We start from the raw sequence: 20,651 nt of genomic DNA, 5'->3' as shown, positions 1-20,651 counted from the left end.
TTCTACCGGCCCCCTGCCCCCTCCCGGAGTCGAAAGTTTCCCGGGGATTATGTTTCGGAAAGGTAGGTAAGCGCCGGGCGCGGCGCCCGCTTCCCGGCACCCGGACCCGGAGAGCCAGCGAGGCGGCGAGGCAGTCCCCTCGGCTTGCGGTGGAGCCCACAGCTCGTCTTCTCTTCTGGAGGTGCCGCTGGTGGTAGGGGGGGAGAGACTTGCTCCAAACACGGACGTCTCCCGGCTCTCCCCCCCTCCCTGTTTTCCGTTAGGAACCCGGCGAGGAAATACATGCACTCTCTGAGAATCGCCGGCGCCCGGGCGCAACGCCACAAGGTGTAGGGAGTGGAGTTGGGTGGAGCAAGAGGGGACCCAGGAGTCCCCGTGGCTCAGAGCGCCCGCGGTCTGTTCTTCATTCCGGCCTTCGGGGCGGACGGAGTGACCCCGGCCCCCACTCCCCGCCCCGACCATGGTAGTGTTCAATGGCCTTCTTAAGATCAAAATCTGTGAGGCCGTGAGCTTGAAGCCCACAGCCTGGTCGCTGCGCCATGCGGTGGGACCCCGGCCACAGACTTTCCTTCTCGACCCCTACATCGCCCTCAACGTGGACGACTCGCGCATCGGCCAAACCGCCACCAAACAGAAGACTAACAGTCCGGCCTGGCACGACGAGTTCGTCACGGATGTGTGCAATGGGCGCAAGATTGAGCTGGCCGTCTTTCACGATGCCCCCATCGGCTACGATGACTTCGTGGCCAACTGCACCATCCAGTTTGAGGAGCTGCTGCAAAACGGGAGCCGCCACTTCGAGGACTGGGTGAGTCCGGCCGCTCCCCTTTCGGGAACCCGGCCCTGGGGTCCGGGGGGAAAGACTGGCTGCCTAGGCATTGGACATAGGTCTTCTCCGAAACTCATTTGGCGACTGGGGTGTGTGCATGTACGTCTCAGTTTCCTTGGAAGGGCACGTTTCACTTCGTAGCTGAGAAGAAACAGACTTTGGAGTGAGAAAGATGGGACATGAAAAGAGGGTATAACCTTCTGCCGGCTCTGTGCCCTCCTGGCAGAGGGTACTGCAGGGGGCTTGCAAGTTGGGAGAGCCTTGGGCCGCTGGTGTTGGAGGTTGACAGAGGACCTGGCGCCTTCCGCAGGCGCGTGGTGGGCTGGTTCGGAGCAATTGTGTGTGGGACTGCTAGCCGAGTGAGGAGTTGCTTTTATTTTTCCCTCCAGAAGGAAGCTTGCTTGTTTCTATTCTACTGCATGTGTGGCTAGCTCAACTTCTGACATCAAAGAAAAAATGTGTTCTTCTCCAGGATGCCCCCTCTAGAGTCTCCAAACATCAGTGGAGCCCGTTTCACCCAATTCATTGCCCATTCATCCAGAATGTTGTATTTTCATGGAAGTCAGTGCTTCGAAGCTTAAAGTTATATTGCTTCTTGTTTTGATTACCAAGATACAGTAGCATAAAATACTATCTTTGAGACCGAGTTAATTGCTAATTGATTAAATAGTTCAATATTAGGCACTTGGAAATAGGTCTTGTCAATGTAAGCCAGAGAGATTCAATCTTGGCACTTGGACAAGCAGAGAGAAGCAAGCTTATTTGCTTTTTTTTTTTTTTCTTTAAAGCTCCTCCTGGAGCAAAAGGTGTTAAATTAGGAGATGAGTTTCTGTATTTATTACATGTTTCCACTCAGCATTGCTCTGGGTGAATATGTTTTCAAGATTCTTTGGTTTACACAGAAAGAGTTACCTTAGACTCATGAAGAGATATGGAGGAATCACTTTCTACTGAAAAACAGCCAACTCCTGAATATCCTAGGGCCCAGAGGTTGCATATGAACCCCCTTGGCATGTCACCTTACATGTTTTTTTCAAGGACATAGGGTTTTAGGGGGAAAATAGGAAAAAAAATTGCTCTTTTTCTGCTCTGGCTGTGATGTAGCCTGCTTGAAACCATGGTTACAGGGCTTACAGGGAAGCTCCAATTAGCCACACCGGTACAACCCTAGGAGATCTGTGGCTTCCACTTTGCAAAGCAGGCAAACCTTTATGGAATCCAAGAGAATTCAATGCATTTCATCCTACTGCATTTCATAGATGTTCTTCCCCTGGGCCCCCTCTCCGATTCTCCATTTTCTCTCTACTTATGGCCGTGGTCCTTTTACTCCTGTAGGCAGTGCATGTTCCGGGTAGGGGGTGGGGGGCGCTGAAGGGATAAATAATTTTGGAAGCGACTTCAACACCCAAAACCTGCCTGTGGCGGTGAGGAGATTGAGGCCTTCTTGAAAATGTGCATCAAGGTGGGCAGTGAGCAGAGAGCAGGTCTATGTTCACAAAACAGGAATCAATTGGAGGGAGAGTGGATCTGTGATGCTGGGGTCTGCCACAAACTTGAGGTGCATCATGATACCCCCGCCTTATCAGCACTTCTAGCAAAACATGTATTGGGAACTCTCTGCTTGGTTGTCATTCTGTAAGGTTCTCAAATTTGTGCTGCATTTGTCTATAGACCAGATCGTCTAGTGCACAAGCAGGTGTTACAGACAAGGACATTGAGTTCCAGAGTAACTAAGTGGGTATCAAGGTCACATGGCCAGCACAGGTGGGTTGAAGTTGGGCTGTCACCTCCTCTTGCTTACGGCTTGCCTAGAGGGGGACAGTCTGTCTAGCCTCCTCTATTTATTCTCTCTACAGATTCATGTGCTGTGTCCCTGACATTTTTATTGTGTGTGATAACTTAAAGTGCTTTCAAAATCATTATCTCTTTGCCTTATAGCAAGTGTGAATGAAGTATGACAGATATTGGATAGATTAAAATACTTGAGGCAGGCTGCCGTGGCTACTCTGGTTCCTCCAGACTGAACATGGGCTGCATGGGCAGAGGTGACTGGCCTTTGGAAACAGAGACAAGTTGCATGTAGACTGACTCAGGCCACCTTTCCCATCCCCATCATCTAGGGTACACCCACAGAATCACATATTTGTGTAGACTTTCCTGAACTCAGGCCTTTGTACTCCTTAACTGGAAGGAATGAAGAGATCCACCATTTCTAGCATGTGGCTAAGAGGTCTGTCCTGAGGTTAGGGAGGTGGAGAGCAAGGAAAAGCTTCTGTCCATGTGGCAGAATATTTCATTTAGCTGCACTTTGAATTCCCATGTATTCCCCGAATTCTTGTCTTGTGCTCAGATCCCACTAGGGGAATTTAGCATTGTAGCTAATCCAGAGGTAGAAGAGGCCATGGGTTGCTCTTAATGGGCTTGCATGATACTAAGAGTAGATGCATATAGATACTTAAGTAGCAATTATGTTCCAATTGAGTGGTAGGTACCCTAAGTAGATTAAACAAGTTCAAAAAGTGAGTGTCCTGGGAGAGCTGGAAGAATCCAGGATTCCTGGAAGGAGGCATGAAAAAGCAGGTAACATTTAAAGAAATGTCTGCAGTTGGAGACAGTTTGATGGGCATGGGCACCACTTCACTATAGGTGGGGAATATCTATGGTTTGGATTGAAGAATGGACAAGCAGGGCTGAAACTGCGCATACCTGTTAGGACCAAGCAGGACAAGGTTTCTCAGATTTGAGACTCATCTGAATAGCCTCTGTGCTCTTTTTAAATATTTTAACAAATTGATTCTTTTCTTACTTAGTTTTTTCTTAGGCCTCACTATTCATCGTGAAATCACAGGTTTGGGTTTTGTAGCTATAATTTTGCTTTGTTCATTTTAAAACAAATATGGCTGTAAAGTAAAAGGAAAAGAAGTTCATCCCAGGTGCCTCTTGACATCATTAGTGATGTGGGGTCACAGTTTGAAACACCGAAGTAGGAGAAAGTTTCAAAAACTGAGGTGGATTCTAGAATGTTTAAAAGCCAGGCTGAGGTAATTATTCACATAATGAGAAGACATCTCAGGTGAGATGACAAGAAGGTTGCTTTAGAGAAAGCTCATTACCAAGAGAAGGAAAGATTTTGCTGGTGCTTGAAGCTGAATCCATTATGACACCATTGCACTAGGTCGGGGTTGTCTAGATAATAATGCTACTCAGATTTAGGTGTGCATAAGAATCACTATAAAAGTACAGATTCTCCGACCCCACCTTCACAGCTGTTGATTCCATGTTTTGGGACTATCACCAAGAGTCTGCATTTTTAGTGAGCTGTCCTTGGAATTCTGCTCAGACCCTGGCTACTGTGAGAAAGAGCAGGCTAGTATACAAAGTGTTTCTGTTTCAGATTTTTCTGAAGTAGTCCATGGACAAGGCTTCTCTCAAAGTTATCCTGTGCCTGCTGATTCTGGGAGATAGTCCTCTACCCCAAATGGGCCTGCTTCCCCTCTGGCCTATCCAACTCACTTGGGGAGATTCTTACAACACAAATGCCCGGGCACAGCCCTGGGTGTTCTGGTTTTCATACTCTGGGAGGAGCCTGGGGATACAGGAGGTCATTAAACAGGCTTCCTGGTAAGTCTGATGGGGACCATACTACAGGTTGATATACATTGCTCAAGGGCATATCTCTTCAGGACATTTGTTGAGAAGTCTTAGGGGGTCTTAGAAAACCTCCAGCATCTTTTAGACAGAGTGAAGTTGGAAGGATCTGCAGAGGGTATTTTGCAAAGGCTGGGTATGGTCCATCCATGACCCCTTTATGGGCACCTATACCTGAGTTTGTCTTCCAGCGGCTGAGAGACTGTAGATCTCTCCCTTTTCTCTACTCCTATAAATTTTTTTCTATCTAATTCAGTATTGCTCCTCTTAGTTGTTAATAACTCCCTTAAGGGTTAGTTCTTGGCCCAATGCTATCACATACAGACTTCTGGCATTGGGGCCCAAGAGTTAAGGGTTTGAGATAGCCTTAGGTCTCCAGGGCAGTCAGGCCTTGTCTGTGTGTTCTGTTTTTTGTTATCTTTGACACCAAGAGGATTTAGTGAATAGTTGAGGCCCTCAATTCCTCGTTGGATCCATCTCCTTGGAATCAGTGAGTTGTAACTATATAGGTTGTTTCTACCACTCACTGGGTATATGACTTTGATCATGTGACTTAGGCCCTTTAAACTTGTTTCTTCATCTGCAAAATGGGAATATAAGAGTTCTTACTCTTAGGCTTGAGGTGAGGATTACATAAGGAATCTTTGTAAACTTTAAGCAAAGGATTTGGCCACAAAACATTTTAGCAGTTTTATTAATATTTGAAGAGTTATGTGGGTGTGTTCATAGATTTAGAATCTTAAATTGAACATATGGTCCAGTGAAAGATATTTTGCTCCTTGATTTGTGAATGTATTTACAAGAAAAGTCTTACATAGTCTAAAAGTAAATTTAATTTAGTTACACTTAGCAAATTGCCTTTTTGAAAATAATCGAATTTCTTGAAATGAGGTTGCTTTGGAAGGTCTAGGAATTGTGGTCGTTGCGGACAAAAGTTAATTATTTATTGAAGCTTATAAGTAATTGGAAGTAGGAATATTTTGGAGCCAGTGTTTTTGATTTTACTGTACCAATTTCATCCAATTTCAAGCATTTCAGTCCATTTCCAGTGCTGTTAACTTTAAATTCCTAATTCTAGCCTGTACCCATCTTTGGACACTAGAACTCATATGTGGGGGTCTGCCTTCTCATCATTGCCATTTGATTGTGTAAAGGGCATCTTGAATACAATGTGTCAAATATATACCTAATTTCCTGCTCCCCAATCTGAGCTAATCTTCCCCATATCAAGAAATGGCAACTCAATTCTTCCAGTTGCCCAGATCATCAGCCAGGAAGAGCCATTGGTAATGCCTGTCATTCTCACCACCCATATCTAATCTGAGAGCAACATCTGTTGTGTCTAAATAGATTGAAATCTGATTATTTTTCCTGTCTCTGCTGATACCATTGTTGCCCAGTTGCTATCATCTTGCACCTGGATTATCTCAACTGCCTCCAAATTGGTTCTGCTTTGCCCCAACTTTGTCAGAAAATCCTTCAAAGGATAGACCCGAAGAGCGTAATCGGCAGGACCAACCAGTCCGGCCTCTGGGTCCAGCCGCTCTGGCCCTATCACCTAGTGTCCTCACCCTGATCCTTCCTCTCTAGCCATGTTGGCCCACAGAACATTCTCATATACCTCTGTCATGCTTCTGCTCAGTCTTTATGCTTTTCCGTCTCATCCTTCTAGATTGTTCCTTCCCCAGATATCCTCATGGCTCAAGCCTTTATTCAAATATAAGGGATTTTCTGGAAGGCCTATCTAAAATTTTATCTTCTTCTAGAAGGTTTTATATGCTCCTTTTCAAGTTTGCTTTTTCTCCTTATCTCTCATTTCTATCTCATATACTACATATTTTTTTAATTTGTCTTTATTTTGTATTTCTGACACCAGTACAGAAGTTCTAGTACAGGTTTTTATTCACTGCTGTCTTCTTGGCATCTAAAATAGTGCCTAGCGTACTATTGAATGAATGAATTTAGTGAAGTAAATGTGTGCCTAGTACTACTGTGATCCAGCACTATGATAGATATTGGGGGCTTGGTAAAACAAAAGTTGTGTATGGCAAAGTTCTTTCCGCTGGGAAGCATAAAAACACAACATGGAGTTGAGAAGACCAACATGGTAAGCAGTTGAGTAGATTTCTTAAACAATTCCTCTGCACAGTTGAAAGAAGTAAACAGGAGGAAGAAAAGGATATTTAATAAAAGTCTGTGAGATCCCCCAAAGACATCCTTGTGAGAGAATGTCCATGTGGCAATTTGCACTGAACCGAAGAATTTCTATCTATCAAGTCCAGAGTTTCTTAAAGCAGGGATATGTGTCTTCTGGGTGTCCATGGCCTGTGCAAGGTGCTGTGGTTAGGAGAGAGAGAAAAAGCACACTTGTCCTCATTTGCCGAGTTTTAAATCAAGTTTAAATGGTCATCAGGGTTGTTAGATATAAAACCCCTTGTAGTTCAAAGCGACAAGAAATGAAATTTCAAATGGCAGCATCTGAACTCACAGAGCTCATTGAAGCCTGTTGCAGACAAACCTTGCAGGTTTCACTTAGCCTAAAAGAACTCCAGAGCAGGCCTGTAGTATTTTACATAAATAAAAGCTACACTTGGCAAAACACATTTCTCTCCAAGTTCCTCTGGGTATATATGGACTTGTTAAGTAATTACAATCTATTATAATGCTAATCAGCAGGGCTGCACCTGTTTGGAATTTAGTTTTCTGGCAGAAACCATGTGAAATGGCCAAAAGTCTGTACTGCACTGGGAGAAACGAGAGGACTGGAACAATACTGTTGTCATTGTAACTCACCTCCGTCCAAACAAAATTGGAACTCCAGAGGGAATATGATTGAACTCCATACTGTAATGTCTGAGAGGAAGAGGATAAACTGGAGCCTTCCACCAAACCCAAGTACTGAAAGGAAATGATGACCTCCCCTCTCCCCAACCCCTCCTGTCCCCTCTACCTCACCTTGAAGTCTCAGAGAGTTAGTTTAAAGCTAGAGAAAAGTCACCTTATTTGCCAGCAAGCAGTACACTCAATGAGCTCCTGCCCCCAGAATTATTTAAGTTGCTGAGGCTGGCTTTGAACTTGCGATCCTCCTGCTTCAGCTTCCCAATCTGCTGGGATTACCGGAGTGTGCCACCATACCAGGCCTGAGAAGTATTTAAGACCAAAAATGTAATCAGACTCAAGAAGGGGTTGGAATGTCATAGTGAGTGAATATATAATTAATTATTGCGGGGGAAAAAAGTCTTTGATTTTGCTTATGTTGTTCTCAAATAGACATAAGTTTATTTTTTCTCAGACTAGAGCATCTCTTGGAGCCAGTCCCTCTGCCTCATTCTCCAATCAGAGTCTGAGCTGCTCAGAAAGTCCACGCAGCCCACTCCTTATTGGTTGGTTGAATCAAAGGCTGCTTCTCTAGCTCGGTCTCTTGGAAGATCAAATAGGCAGCATTCTTTAATCTGACTGACCTAGACAGTGCTCTCAGAAGTTCATCATTTGGTACAGTGTTGAAAAGGAAGATGATGGGCCCCACAAAAGATCCTAGGCAGTGGACAGAGTGATGTATTCATTCATTGTGCTGGCTAGCCTTTCATTTCATTCAGCAAATATTTATTGAATACCATCTGTGCCAGGCACCAAGGCAAGGGAAGGTTTAGGCCAATGCTTCATCTTTTCTATTTTTTTACTTTAATTTTTTTTTTTGCAATGCTGGGGATCAAACAGGTACCAGACAAGTTCTCTACCACTGAGGAGCTACATCCCCAGCCCAAGTCTAGTAGGAGACACAGTATTAATCAAGGAGTAACATAAATACTTGGAATTCAGTTCTTTCAAAGCCCTGGGACACTTAGACCTTGCTTCTTTTTCTGTTGTTGTTATTGTTGTACCAAGTATTGAATTCAGGGGCACTCAACCACTGAGCCACATTCCCAGCCCTGTTATGTATTTTATTTAGAGATAACTCTTACTAAGTTGCTTAGAGCCTTGCCTTTACTGAGGCTGGCTTTGAACTCTCTCTGGATCCTCCTGCCTCAGCCTCCTGAGCTGCTGGGATTACAGGTCTGCACCACTGGGCAGACCTTAGATCCCACATCTGTGAAATCAGAAGATAACATTGTCCAGATGCTGTGTTAAGTCACTTTTAACAATGACCCTGACTTAGCTCTCTGCACCCCACTTTTTGAACCTTGGCTATCCTCAACCCAGCCCTTGATCATTTATCTTTCTTGTTCTTCCCAAAGCTGTCTTGTCTCCCCTGTAAAACTGCCAGCTTCTTTTTTTATTTCTCTCTCCATCCTTCCCCATTGTTGTGATCAAAAACCACAAAGCTATTTTTAACAGCTTGCTTCTTTACCTAGTGTTCAAGACCCACAAAAAGTAAATTTAGTTTTTAAATGGAGCCTCTTTCTGTATCATTGAGCCATCAAGGATATTCTAAAAACAAATAAACAAACAAGCAGAATTTCTGGGATGCAAGGTTGATGAAGGTATCTCCCAGCCTTCTGCCTACACTGATGATTCTCTCAACCAGTTTAGGTAGCTGAGAGAATCGTCCATCATTTATCAAGGGTGGAACATACCATCAACCAGTGTTTGCCAGACTGCCTTTCAAAGGGTAGGAGCCATGATGTTTTTAGGTCTCTGAAACATCAAGAGGTTTAGATATGTTGAAGAATTAGATATCTGCCGCAGTTTGGCTGGGCACAATTCACGAGCCACTTATTAAGCAGGAACGAACTTTATTTTTTGAACACATGCTGCACCACGCGAGCTCTTCAGGAATTCCCTCAGAGCCCAATTGCCACTATGGGCCCTCTCCCTGCCACCTCTCAACCGCTCTTGAGGCGGATTGGCTGGGTGGTGTGGGCGGAGCCAAAAGAGTCTCCCAATGAGCAGCTCCTTAGTCTGAAAGGGCGGGGAAACAGCCCAATGAGCATCACCGCAGAGGAGCCAATCAGCTGGTTGCTGGGGCCACTTCCCCTGCGGCTCTCAACAGATATCCATTAGCATGGAAGAGGCTTCAAGATGGTCCATGGCAAAGGGATTATACATCTCTGTAAACCAGACGTTTCTCAGACATGTTTAATCATAAAACAGTGATTGTGAGGAAACAACAAGAACTAGAGGTTTGAGGACTTTTTTTTTTTTTTTTTTTTTTTTTGTACCGGGGGATTGAACCCAGGGCGCTTTATTACTGACCCACATCCTCAGTTATTTTTATTTTTTATTTTTATATTTTTGAGACAGGGTCTTGATAAGTTGCTTAGGGCCTCACTAAGTTGCTGGGGCTGGCTTTGAACTTGTGATCCTCCTGCCTCAGCCTCCCGAGCCACTGAGATTATAGGCCTGCACCACTGCACCCGGCTTGAGGACATATTTTGAGAAAAGCATTATAATTATATAAAAGACGAAATGGACTTTCCTCAAGTGAGTCACTTGGGAAATAAAGATTTACACCTTTTATTAAATAGTGAACTCGAGGAGCTATGGGAATTCAGGAGAGAGGGGTGATTAGTGTAGCTTTTGCTGGTTGACAGAGGCTTCTTAGTAAGATTTTGAGCCAGGCCCTGAAGAAAATGGGATCTAACTAGACAAGGAAGGGAGCCCCGCTAAATTAGAAGAGCATAAAAAATGTTAGATTGTTTTTTTTTTGTTGGCATTTGGGGAAGTCAGGATTACAGTAGGAACACAGCAACAACAACAAAACCCTCACAATGAAAACCAAGTTATCTAAAGAGGGGGAACAGTGGATAGAATGAATATTCATTCATTAATCTATCCTTCCATCTACCAGCCAGCCACTTATTCAGTCAACCATTCAGTAAAAATGTATTGGATACTTTCTAAGTTCTAGGAACTTTTCTTGGGACAAAGTGTTAAACAGAATCACTTATAATATGTTAAATTCTTAGTTATTAAGGAATCTGAGAGCTAACTTCAGTCTCTCATGCTGCATTTCCAGCTTATTTCTTTTGTTTATTTCTTAATAGGCCTTATAGGGTTGGAGAATAAGTTTGGAGAGCATCCTTCATATAATTGAAGGGTAGTTTGTCTAAATTCCTGAACCTAATGAAAGTACTATGACTTTGGAATTAGTCAATCCTAGATTTGAATTCTAGTTTTATAAGTCTTGACTGTATGATATTGGGCAAATTATTTGATCTATCTGTAAAATAGTAATGATAACTATCTTGTAGTATTATTGCAGTATTAGATAAAATGTGAAAATACTTGGCTCATAGCAAGTTCTAAATATGGTAACTAATTCTTATTGGTAATGATCTGTGTATGATATTTATCTGAGATACAGGTAAAAATTGTGCTTCTGTCTGAATATTTTGTTCGTGATATCCAACAGAGGAGTTGCCAGCAACACCTTTTCCAGTCTTGACTTTCTTCCCCCTCTAAAATGAGTTTGGGACAGGAATTGGGCTTGCTGACTTCTAAGAGTGCAGGACTGGAGTTCCACATTGGCCTCCTTAGGCAGCTCCCCCACCCCAGGGTGGGAGGAAAGGGGACCTGGATTAGGTGTCCTGGGCTTGCTTCCCTTGCAGGGGATAGGCTGACTCTAATGCATTTTTCTCTCTTGCATTTTAAAAAGCTGAGACATTGTTGTATTTTGACGTGATCATCACTTAAGTTAGCTTGTGAGCCTAGACTGAGGTTTGAGGCTTTTAAAATTTTTTTTTTACAGCCTGTTTTGCTGTGGTCCAGGTGTGTGTCCCATTTCTTACCATGTGTCTCTTATGTAAGCCCAACCTTTAGTGCAGTGCACATCAATTGTTCTGATGTCCCGGCCCAAATTTGGGCAGTGAGCAGAGATGCTCCATTTGGAGAGCAAGATTTTGCTTTGACCACAGTGTCGAATTGCTGAAGGAGTAACAACTGAGGAATAGCCAGACTTTTGAAAAGATTACTGTACTCCCCTAAGGAACCAGACATTTACTTGCTAATTGTCTGTTAAGACCCTTAATCTTTAAGCTCAGATTTCAGTTTAGATAATTTGCATTTAAGTAACAAAAATAAATGTAGCAAATAGCTCTTTTAACCTTTAACAAGGATCTCTTCTTAGGAATTACTTTTTCTTCTCTTCAACCATGTGAAATCCATTTCTTCTTCTAAACTTTCTTCAGTACTCACCCAGGAACATGAGGTCTGGCTCGTCAGTTTTGCAACTTTGAGACTTTGAGAAAATTCTCTTAACCTCCATGAACTTTTGTTTTCTAACTTATGAGAAGGGTTAATACTCGTTGTCCTTCAAAGCTTGTGGAGCTGCTGCAAGGATGGGATGAGATGCACATCGGTGACAGTGCCTGGCCATTTAGCAGGGACTTTGTGCCGCTTTGATGAGCCACTGTGAGCATGGGTGACTCACCATATCCTGAAGTAGATAACAGAGATTTGGCGTTGGTACCCCACCTCCTTCGCATGTGTCCTTTACTCCTCTATGACATCCATCCTATTTTTCTTAGAGGTATCCTGAGTCTAGAGAATGAAATGCAAGATGCCCAGTTACATTCGAATTTCAGATGAATAATGAATACTCTTCTTTCTTCTTTTTTATTATAGATATGATCTAAATATTGCATATACTAAAACAGTATGTGTCGTTTATCTGTAATTTCAATTTAACTGGGAGCCCTGTATTTTAATTTGCTATAATGGGTGATCTGGGCCTCTGTCTTCCATAATCCTGTTAATGAAATGTGACCAGGAGTGAATCTTCTTGTCATCCTGTCCCTCTGAGAGCCTCTTATAGAAAGAATTCCAGCGTTAACCAAAAATAAGGAACATGTTTTTTGATCAGGGACCCCTTTCTGGAACCCCAGTGTCATAGAGGAGACCTCATGCCTTAATGTCCAGAGTTCTTTGCACCCTGTGAGCCTATGACACGCCACAGGACTCCTCACCTCTGCTCCTGTCACGGGGACTCTTAGGCTTCTGCTTGCTGAAGGTGCACAGTCCTGACTGCTTAGCTGTTTCAAAATACATTTTCTTCATTTTAGAAATGAACATTTAATTTAAGTTCTAGGTGCCCGAGTACTAAGTCATGGCAACAGTCATGGCTTTCATATCTTTATCAGTCTGGTTTCCCAGGGGATTTGTGTAAGCGCTGTGCTGGGATTATGGCACTAAATACCCTTCCGAGGTGCTCAGAACCCACAATTGTCTCCTGCTCAGCCCGACAGCCTGCGGAACAGAGGCCAGCCTCCTTATCCTGTCAGACCTCAGGGCCCCGAAGGGGCCCATGACCACCTTCCATTCTCTGCCCAGAGTGTCCCTCAGCCTTGGGGTCAGCGACCTCTTCCATGAGGGCTTGTTTTGTCTGCCACACCAAACTGCTTCCTTTCCCCTCTTTGTGCTCTGCTCCCCATGTACCTATTCCTGGAATACTCCTGCCACCCAGCCAGTTCTTCCTCTATCGGGGCAATCATTTCCAGAATGCTCCAGGCTACAGCTCTTTTGGCCCTTGGAATGGCAGAAACATTTACTACTCCTAGCCTCCATTTCAAATGACTGATATCTGTTGTTTATGATCAGACACTTCCTCTCTGCTCTCTAGCAGAGACAAAAAAAAAAAAAAAATTCCCCCAGCAGTAAAACCTCCTGCCTTTTTGTGTGAATACCAGACATATTGCTTTTTATATAATAGATACTGGATTGGTTAAACAAAAATTTTAACATTAAATGATAAATAATATTGACCTAGGTATTTGTGCTGAGGTGTTCTTTCATAATGAAGTAGAATGTAGCATTTTAAAAAATTATATCCACATGTGTATGCATGCAGATGTGTGTGTGTATGTGTGTGTGTGTGTGCGCACATGTATATGCATGTATGCACACTTAAAGGTGACAAAATGATGCAGCACAGCCATCAGATGTTGAGACGGATGGCATGATGGTTAGGTGTGAGGGCTTTGCATTAGAGGGATGTGAATTCTGATCCTGTATTTCTCCACTGAGCCAGTTGTGAGGTCTTTTGACAAATGAGTAACCTCTGGGCCTTTATTTCTTCATTTGTAAAGCAAAGCCAGTAATATCTATCCAAATGTGCTGTTTGAAATAAATAATACAATGCCTATAAAGTACTTAGAAAAGTGCTTATCACATGGTGTTACAAAAATGTTAGTTATTTTTATTCTATTGTAAAGAATAAATTGTAGCTCATATACTTTAGAGCTGATTATGCTGTAAGAGAGTCCATTTGATTTAATTCTATGTGTTCAAGGGTCACTTGGGGTTATGGGTTGCTTTTCATCCGAGGGATACGTCTTAGACAGATGGTAGGTCTCATTATAATGAGTTACATAGGAAATGGCTGTAGTCTGCCAAGTTTGTATTTGCTGCCGCTTTCCAGCATTTATAGGCCAGTATATATTCACAAAGTGCCGCATTCACAGTTTGCTTGTTTGTTTTTTACGGGCATGGCTCTACCACTAATGATCTATGTGACCTTGGGGAAGAAACTAACCTCTCTGAGTTTCTGTTTCCTGTAAAATGGGAATAGTCTTATTGACTTGGCTTACCTTATTAGGTTGTGAGATTCAATTAATAAACCTCTGAAAAAGGAAGCATGCCACACACATATAAGAAATTAGGATGACCGGCTTTGGGATTCAGGGAGGGAGATGACCTTTTTGTCCAAAGTGTACAAGTGGGAGAACTGAGGATAGAGTCTGTCCCTTGGGAGGGACTAGAGTAGGACCCAGACTAATCTCTTCAAGTCCTTGATAATGGGACTGCCAAGTAGTCTGCTTCTCTCTTTCAGGTTGTTGGTTGTTGGGGCTGAAGATTTAAGATTTGTTTCTAGGCAACTGATGTCTTAAAAGCCCACCCTCCATGCAAGAGAACAGGACTGTCTCTTTACTTCCTTATCCCTACTTGGCTCAAAGTTTTTCTTTATCACCGCTTATCATATGACTGTGTACAGACGCCCTAAAGCCAGCTATTTTAAGGGGAAAAGGGGAGGAAGACAGATAAGACAGTGATTCAGAAATAAGCAGGAAAGTGGAGTCATGTGGCTGTCTCCTTGTGGGGGGATTCACAGCACTGCTTTAGACTGAGAAGGCGTCTTACCACTGGCCAGTCCAGGGCCCATCAAAATGGGTTTCAAAGCCCAGAGGGCGTGCCCTCCACCAGTGCCATCTCTGTCCAGCCTCATTAGCACTGTGCTGTGTTCTCCTGCTCTCCGTGGAGGCTGGGGTCCTGCTCTTTTCCTGCCCCCACACTAGGTATAGTGGGACTCCAGAGGAAGTGCCCCAGAGCCTGCTCCCAAGGAGCAGAAGGGGAGAACTGTTCCCTTGAAAAGATGGGTCTATCAGTTTCAGGGAGAGCGAGGGGAAGTCAGATGTGGTCCTCCCCTGTTGATTGAAGAATAAATTAGTGGCACCATTTTTGGAAAGCTACCTGGCAAGTAGTAGCTGAAAAAATTAAAATGCATATAATTAAGATGATCAATTTTATTTTTAGTATCCATTGTGTGTGCTAGCATGCATGCATGTGTGTGTGTATTTGTGTGTGTGTGTGTGTGTGTGTGTGTGTGAGATACACTAATATTACTTAAGATGCAGATGTACCTGTCTTTGCAGGTGAAAGAGGTAACCCTGTTGAGAGCCCCACACCCAGTAAGGCTTCCAACTGTCTTCTCTGACGGGTTTTGGATTTTAGGCAAATGCGCATAATTTGACCCTTTCCAAATTTAAATTGACTAAGATCTTTTAGAATTTATATGCTTTTTGCACAGGCTTAATTATTATTATTTAAAAAAATTTGGGGGGGTTGTAGATGGACACAATACCTTTATTTATTTATTTATTTTTATGAGGCACTAAGGATTGAACCCAGTGCCTCACACGTGCTAGGCAAGCACTCTACCACTGAGCTACAGCACCAGCCCCTTAATTATTATTTTTTTTTGAAGGGGGAAAGACATAAGAAAAAGAGAAGGTACATTTTGACTATAGCTTTGTCTTTTTGAACTATGGATCAGGATTCCTCAGTTATCATGAAATCAAATAGATATTCTCTCTTTGGTGCTGGTGACCCAACCCAGGGCCTTGCACATACCAAGCAGGTTCTTACCACTGAACTAACATCCCAGCCCTAATTAAGTAGATCCTAAATAATATTTTTTTTGGGGGGGTAGGGGCTACCCAGGATTGAACTCAGGGTCACTCAACCCCTAAGCCACATCCCCAGCCCTATTTTGTATTTTATTTAGAGCCTCACTGAATTGATTAGCACCTTGCTTTTGTTTGCTGAGGCTGGCTTTGAACTCATGATCTTCCTGTCTCAGCCTCCTAAGCTGCTGGGATCACAGGCATTCGCCCAACTTAAATAGCAATTTTTAAATATGGAAATAGAACACTTGGATACAGTAAGGGTAAATATTGCTTTAAAAAACTTTGTTTCAGAAGTTTGAGTATGTAATATTTTGAGTCCTACTATGAGTCTTATTTATAGTAAAATATGAGAAACAGTGCCCTAGAACACAATTTCTCATTTAACATACTTTTTAATGAGTACCTGGGGAGTGGAGATACGAAAGTAAGGAAGAGGATCCCTGTACTGTATAAGCTCATAATTTGCAATTCCATAAAGGCAGATGTCTGGGCATTACCCAGGGGAAGACTGATAAAGACTTCCTGGTGGAGGTGGCTTTGACCTTGGCTTTGAAGGATGGGTAGGATAGACTGGTTCTGGAAAACCTGCCTGACTGGTCCTCTATATCAGAGTCCCTAACAGTGAAGCATACAGAGGTGCCCTGATGAACTGAAATACCTTTGGTTCTCCAAGAGCCCTCATTTCTTAAAACCTCCGCAAGTGGCATTCAACATCAGATAGTGGTGCATCAGGGTTCCTGGGCTGGACAACTGGAATTCAAGGTTAGAGAGTTCAGTTTGTGCTGCCTGTGATACACAGTGGGTTTTCCCAGCACTCACGAGCTACATTTCAGCCAGTCCTGGAGAGTTTTGCACTTTCTGATCAGGAATGCTGGGACTTTGAATGGTGAGCATCCATGAGATTACACAATGTTATTACATTTATTGAGCAGTGTGTACTTTACCTCTTGATTCTTTCAAAGTTGAATGGTAAGGAGTTTACGTTCTCCTTTTCAATTTGACATTTCAGGACAACTAGATCCAGTGAAGTTCAATGATGAATTGGTGACTGTGGCGGATGAGTAAGCACCTGGGGCTCTTGGTTTTTAGGACAGGGCTTTTAGTGCACATGCAGACTCCCATTGACCCCGGGTCCTGGAGGCTCAGAACCTGGTCCAGAGGTATTGGTATCAGTGTTATTGTACTATTCGAAAGGCAATCAAATGAATCAAATTTCCTTCTTTTTTATTTTTACCTTTCTCTTTTTCTTCTCTTTTTTCTTTCTTTTAGGGAAATCAGGTGGGGAAAACGTCCCTAGAACATTTTTGCCTCCAATGGAAAGAATGTAAAAACTACTGTCTAATGACAGGTTTTCATTAAATTCTTATTTATAAGTGAAAAAATTAAAAGCTCAGCATTCAAGTGATTTGATCTAAGTAAAAAGTCCAAGATAGAGAAAATGTAAGAAAAACAGGTTTCCTGATTCCTGGTAAGGTGCTTATGTTGCCGTAAGCCTGTTATTCATCCATCTAGCCAGTCAGCAAGCCAGCTGCCCAGCTAGTCAGCCAGCCTGTCAATTTATTAGTCATATAGTCAATGCCAACACCATGTGTCCAGAATCTTTAGTAAATGAGGCAGATCCATTCATTTGTTCTTTCTCTTTGCTCTTCAGCTATTATTGATTGAGGTGGGGACAGTTGATCAGACCACTGTTTGGGCTGACAGAAGTTGAAAATTATCTCTTTGGTTGAGAGACCCACTTAGTGCTTGGTCTTTTGGGGTCAAGGGGATGGTAAAACCAGTGATAAGTCATTTTTTCCCCCCAGATTTTGCCTTTTCTTTTGGTTATGTCCTTTTTGTCCCCACTATTTCCAGAACTCTCTAAGGTGTCAGGATGCATTCACTTTGGTAATGCGATCAGCCTAGGGCAGCAGCATAGTTCTTCCTCTGTGTTGTTATTCTTACCTCGGAGCAGGGGTTCCCAGTCCAAGTTCCTCACAGTAAAAGAAGTTAATAGATCCTGTACACTAAAAAAAAAGTGCCATAATCAAGTAAATTTGGAAAATGGTGGATTAAATAAAGCTGAACACTTACTTCAGTACCTTTCACAGCCTTCAATCTAATTTCTATCAATTTCCTGGATAGCAATTGAGTGAGAAGTGTTTTCAATCCCATTTGATCATACAACACTGTTTTGGGGATAGTACTTAGATCTTAATGTCATTTGGGAAACACTGCCTTAAAATCTTCCCTGTACTATTTAAAACAAATAGTACATATTTAGGACTTGGATCAGAGGAGACTGATGTGGTAAGAAAGGATCCATTTATTTGCTTCCTTTTATTTATTTGTTTGAGGTTGGGACAGTTGATCAGACCATAATCATAAACTAAAGCTTTGGGTTTTTTTTTTTTTTTTTTTTTTTTTTTGGTACCAGGGATTGAATCCAGAGGTGCTTTACAACTGAGCCCATCCCACTTTTTTATTTTATTTTATTTTATTTTTTGGTACTGAGGAGTGAACTCAGAAGTACTCAACCACTAAGCTACATCCCCAGCCCTATTTTATATTTTATTTACAGACAGGGTCTCACTGAGTTACTTAGCACCTTGCTTTTGCTGAGGCTGGCTTTGAACTTGCGATTTTCCTGTCTCAACCTCCTGACCTGCTGGTATTACAGTCGTGCACCACAGTGCCCAGCTTAAGCTTTGTTTTTTTTAAAGTAGGATCCCAAGTGTTCTTCATAGGCATCTGACTCTAAAGAAGAGAGAAAAGCTTAGATTGAGAAATGTTTGTATATGAAAATAGGAATGCAAACAGGGTTCTTGTCAGCAAGATTTTCTCAATGATATTCTAGGAGTTCATCCTTGCTGTGTCTTTGGCCAGTGACATTTATAAAGCAAAGCCAATGTGAAGCTTCCAGAGACTGTTCATATGGAATTACATGAGCCGAGTCCAGGCGCTGGCTTCCTTCTCCTCCTGGAATCAGGTCAGGGTGAATATTATCCAAGCATGATTTAACTCTTGCTCCTTCTCTTCAGAAACCATTTGCTACTTGACAGGACTCAGACTGTTTATTATCAATTAACTCTATTGTGAAGGAGTATTTCAATATTTTATTCCCTTGTGTTTATTGGAAAAGATTGTAAAAAAGCTACTGGCAAAGATGCAAGTGCAATCATCTGAGTGCTAAATGTACGTCTAGAAAGTTCTTTCTCATGCTGATCCTATTCCATCTTGCAACTTATATTTGGAGTATCAGAGGGAAGGAGGAGAACTGGCTGCAAGTTTTCATGCCCTGACCCTCCGCCTCTGAGTCTTTCTGAGCCTGGTGCACAGTTAGGATTTCTGTGTCCTTCTTGGCTGATAAACACACCCCCACTAGGTGTGTGAACATCCTGAGTTCTCTGAGGATGGCATTATAGACATGTGCTATGGAGCAGACATTCTTTAATCCAGAGGGGGACATTTCAGCCTCTGGAATTTTCTCCTATTAATGACAGGTGAAGACTGATTTCTTTAGCCAGGAGGTCTCTTACAAACCAGATACTCACTTGTGACCAGGCTATGACTGAGCCCATGTTCTGTAAAGGGCGAGGGTCCTTGTGTAAACCTTCAATGGTGGGTCATGACCTGAATCATTATGCTGAACGGACATATCTCTAGAGGACCTCCCATTTGAAACACTAGTGTCTCCACTCTGTGAGGGATTAGTGCTTTAAAGGAAAAACAGGCCATAAATCACTGAGGAATTTTATGGCACAGTCCAAAGCTCAGATTGGAAGCCAAGGAAATATAAAACTCCAGCTTCTTACATGGAGAGTCAAGTGGAAGGAGAGATGGCATTCTGAAAAGAGAGGGGGACTGTTGGAGGAAGAGAGGGGAAGGAGACCTAATCAGTCTATAGAAACCCTTGTTCTAGTGTCCTGGAGGATTGGGGATAATGCTGGGCCTTATCTTCATGACCTTGAAGGCAGAATGTATCAGGCAATGGAACTTTTTGGCTGGGAAGTGGACAAGAAAAGTGATTATCTTTGGTAGCATGATTTTGTGTATGTGTATGTGTGTTGGTATTGGGATTATGCCTTTTATGAGTTCAGGATCTGTATTTCCATTTGACTTGGGTCCTCCACACACCTGACTCTAATTCATTGTGGGTTAAATGTCAGAGAAGGAAAGGAAGAGGTGAGATGGGAGGGTTGGTGCTGCCCAAGCAGGGAGAAAGAAAACCTTGGGACTGGACTTCATCATCCATTACAAAAAGCAATCCAGAACATTGTAAGTTGCAAAACAGAATAGAATCAGTATGAGAAAGTACTTTGTCGACATGCATTAAGCAGTCTCCTTTCCAGAACATGTTTCCTCCAGCCAGGAAGACCCAGCGTACTCCTTAGCATCCTAGCTGATGCCTTCAGCTCTTCTCAGCTTTCCTTTTCCTCCATGAATAAAAATGATGCTGTTTTAAAGTCTTTGCTTTCCTGCTTTTATCCCATCTTTTACTCAGGGGCAGTGAGGGCAGTTGTGACCCATTTTGGGGAGATAAATGCAGTCATTTCACTGTCATTTATCATTTCAGAACTGGAGCGAATCTAAATGAATCATAACAGATGCATTTAATAAATTATTCTCCTGGGTATTGGCTAATTTTAAACCAGTCTGACAAGTTTCAAGGTCCGTGTGGTTTAGGGAGATTCAGTGGTGTGTTTCCCGGTTTGGTTGCCCCTTATTTCCACCCAGCCTTTCCAGCATGCTGGTCTACTTGGCATGGTTATCTTGAATCATCTTAGGTGGAGAGGAGGAGAGGATGGGAGGGGCTGGGCTGAAGGTCATGCATGAAGAATTCAGGCCTCTGCTTGTCACCTGGCACCACTCAGAATTCCCAGGGGTCTTTCGGGAGCTGATCTTTAGCTCACAGATGGGCCTGGACCTGGGAGGGAGGTAGCCATCCACCAGGAAGCTTTCAGCTGAACCTGGTGGGGAGAGGATAAGCACTGGTTGTTGGGAAGGTAGCTCAGCATCTTGTTCCCTGTCCTCAGAGTTACTGCCTCCATCCAGTCTCTGAGGCCAGAAGCTAC

The 20,651-nt window shown here is 43.0% G+C and overlaps 1 protein-coding gene across 2 annotated transcripts in view; it reads left to right on the top strand.

Annotated features, from left to right (window-relative positions):
• Positions 1 to 6: 6 nt before the first annotated feature.
• Positions 7 to 20,651, top strand: part of Prkce (protein kinase C epsilon) — a 492,097-nt gene continuing 471,452 nt past the window's right edge. For both annotated transcript variants that reach the window (XM_015479707.2, XM_048804447.1), the window contains exon 1: positions 7 to 808. In XM_015479707.2, the coding sequence (XP_015335193.2) occupies positions 461 to 808 (348 nt within the window). In that variant the 5' untranslated portion in view covers positions 7 to 460. The remainder of the gene's footprint in view (positions 809 to 20,651) is intronic.

Source organism: Marmota marmota, unplaced genomic scaffold (assembly GCF_001458135.2).
Source record: "Marmota marmota marmota unplaced genomic scaffold, marMar, whole genome shotgun sequence".
Classification (NCBI taxonomy): domain Eukaryota; kingdom Metazoa; phylum Chordata; class Mammalia; order Rodentia; family Sciuridae; genus Marmota; species Marmota marmota.
This window is presented reverse-complemented; position numbering and strand designations above follow the sequence as displayed.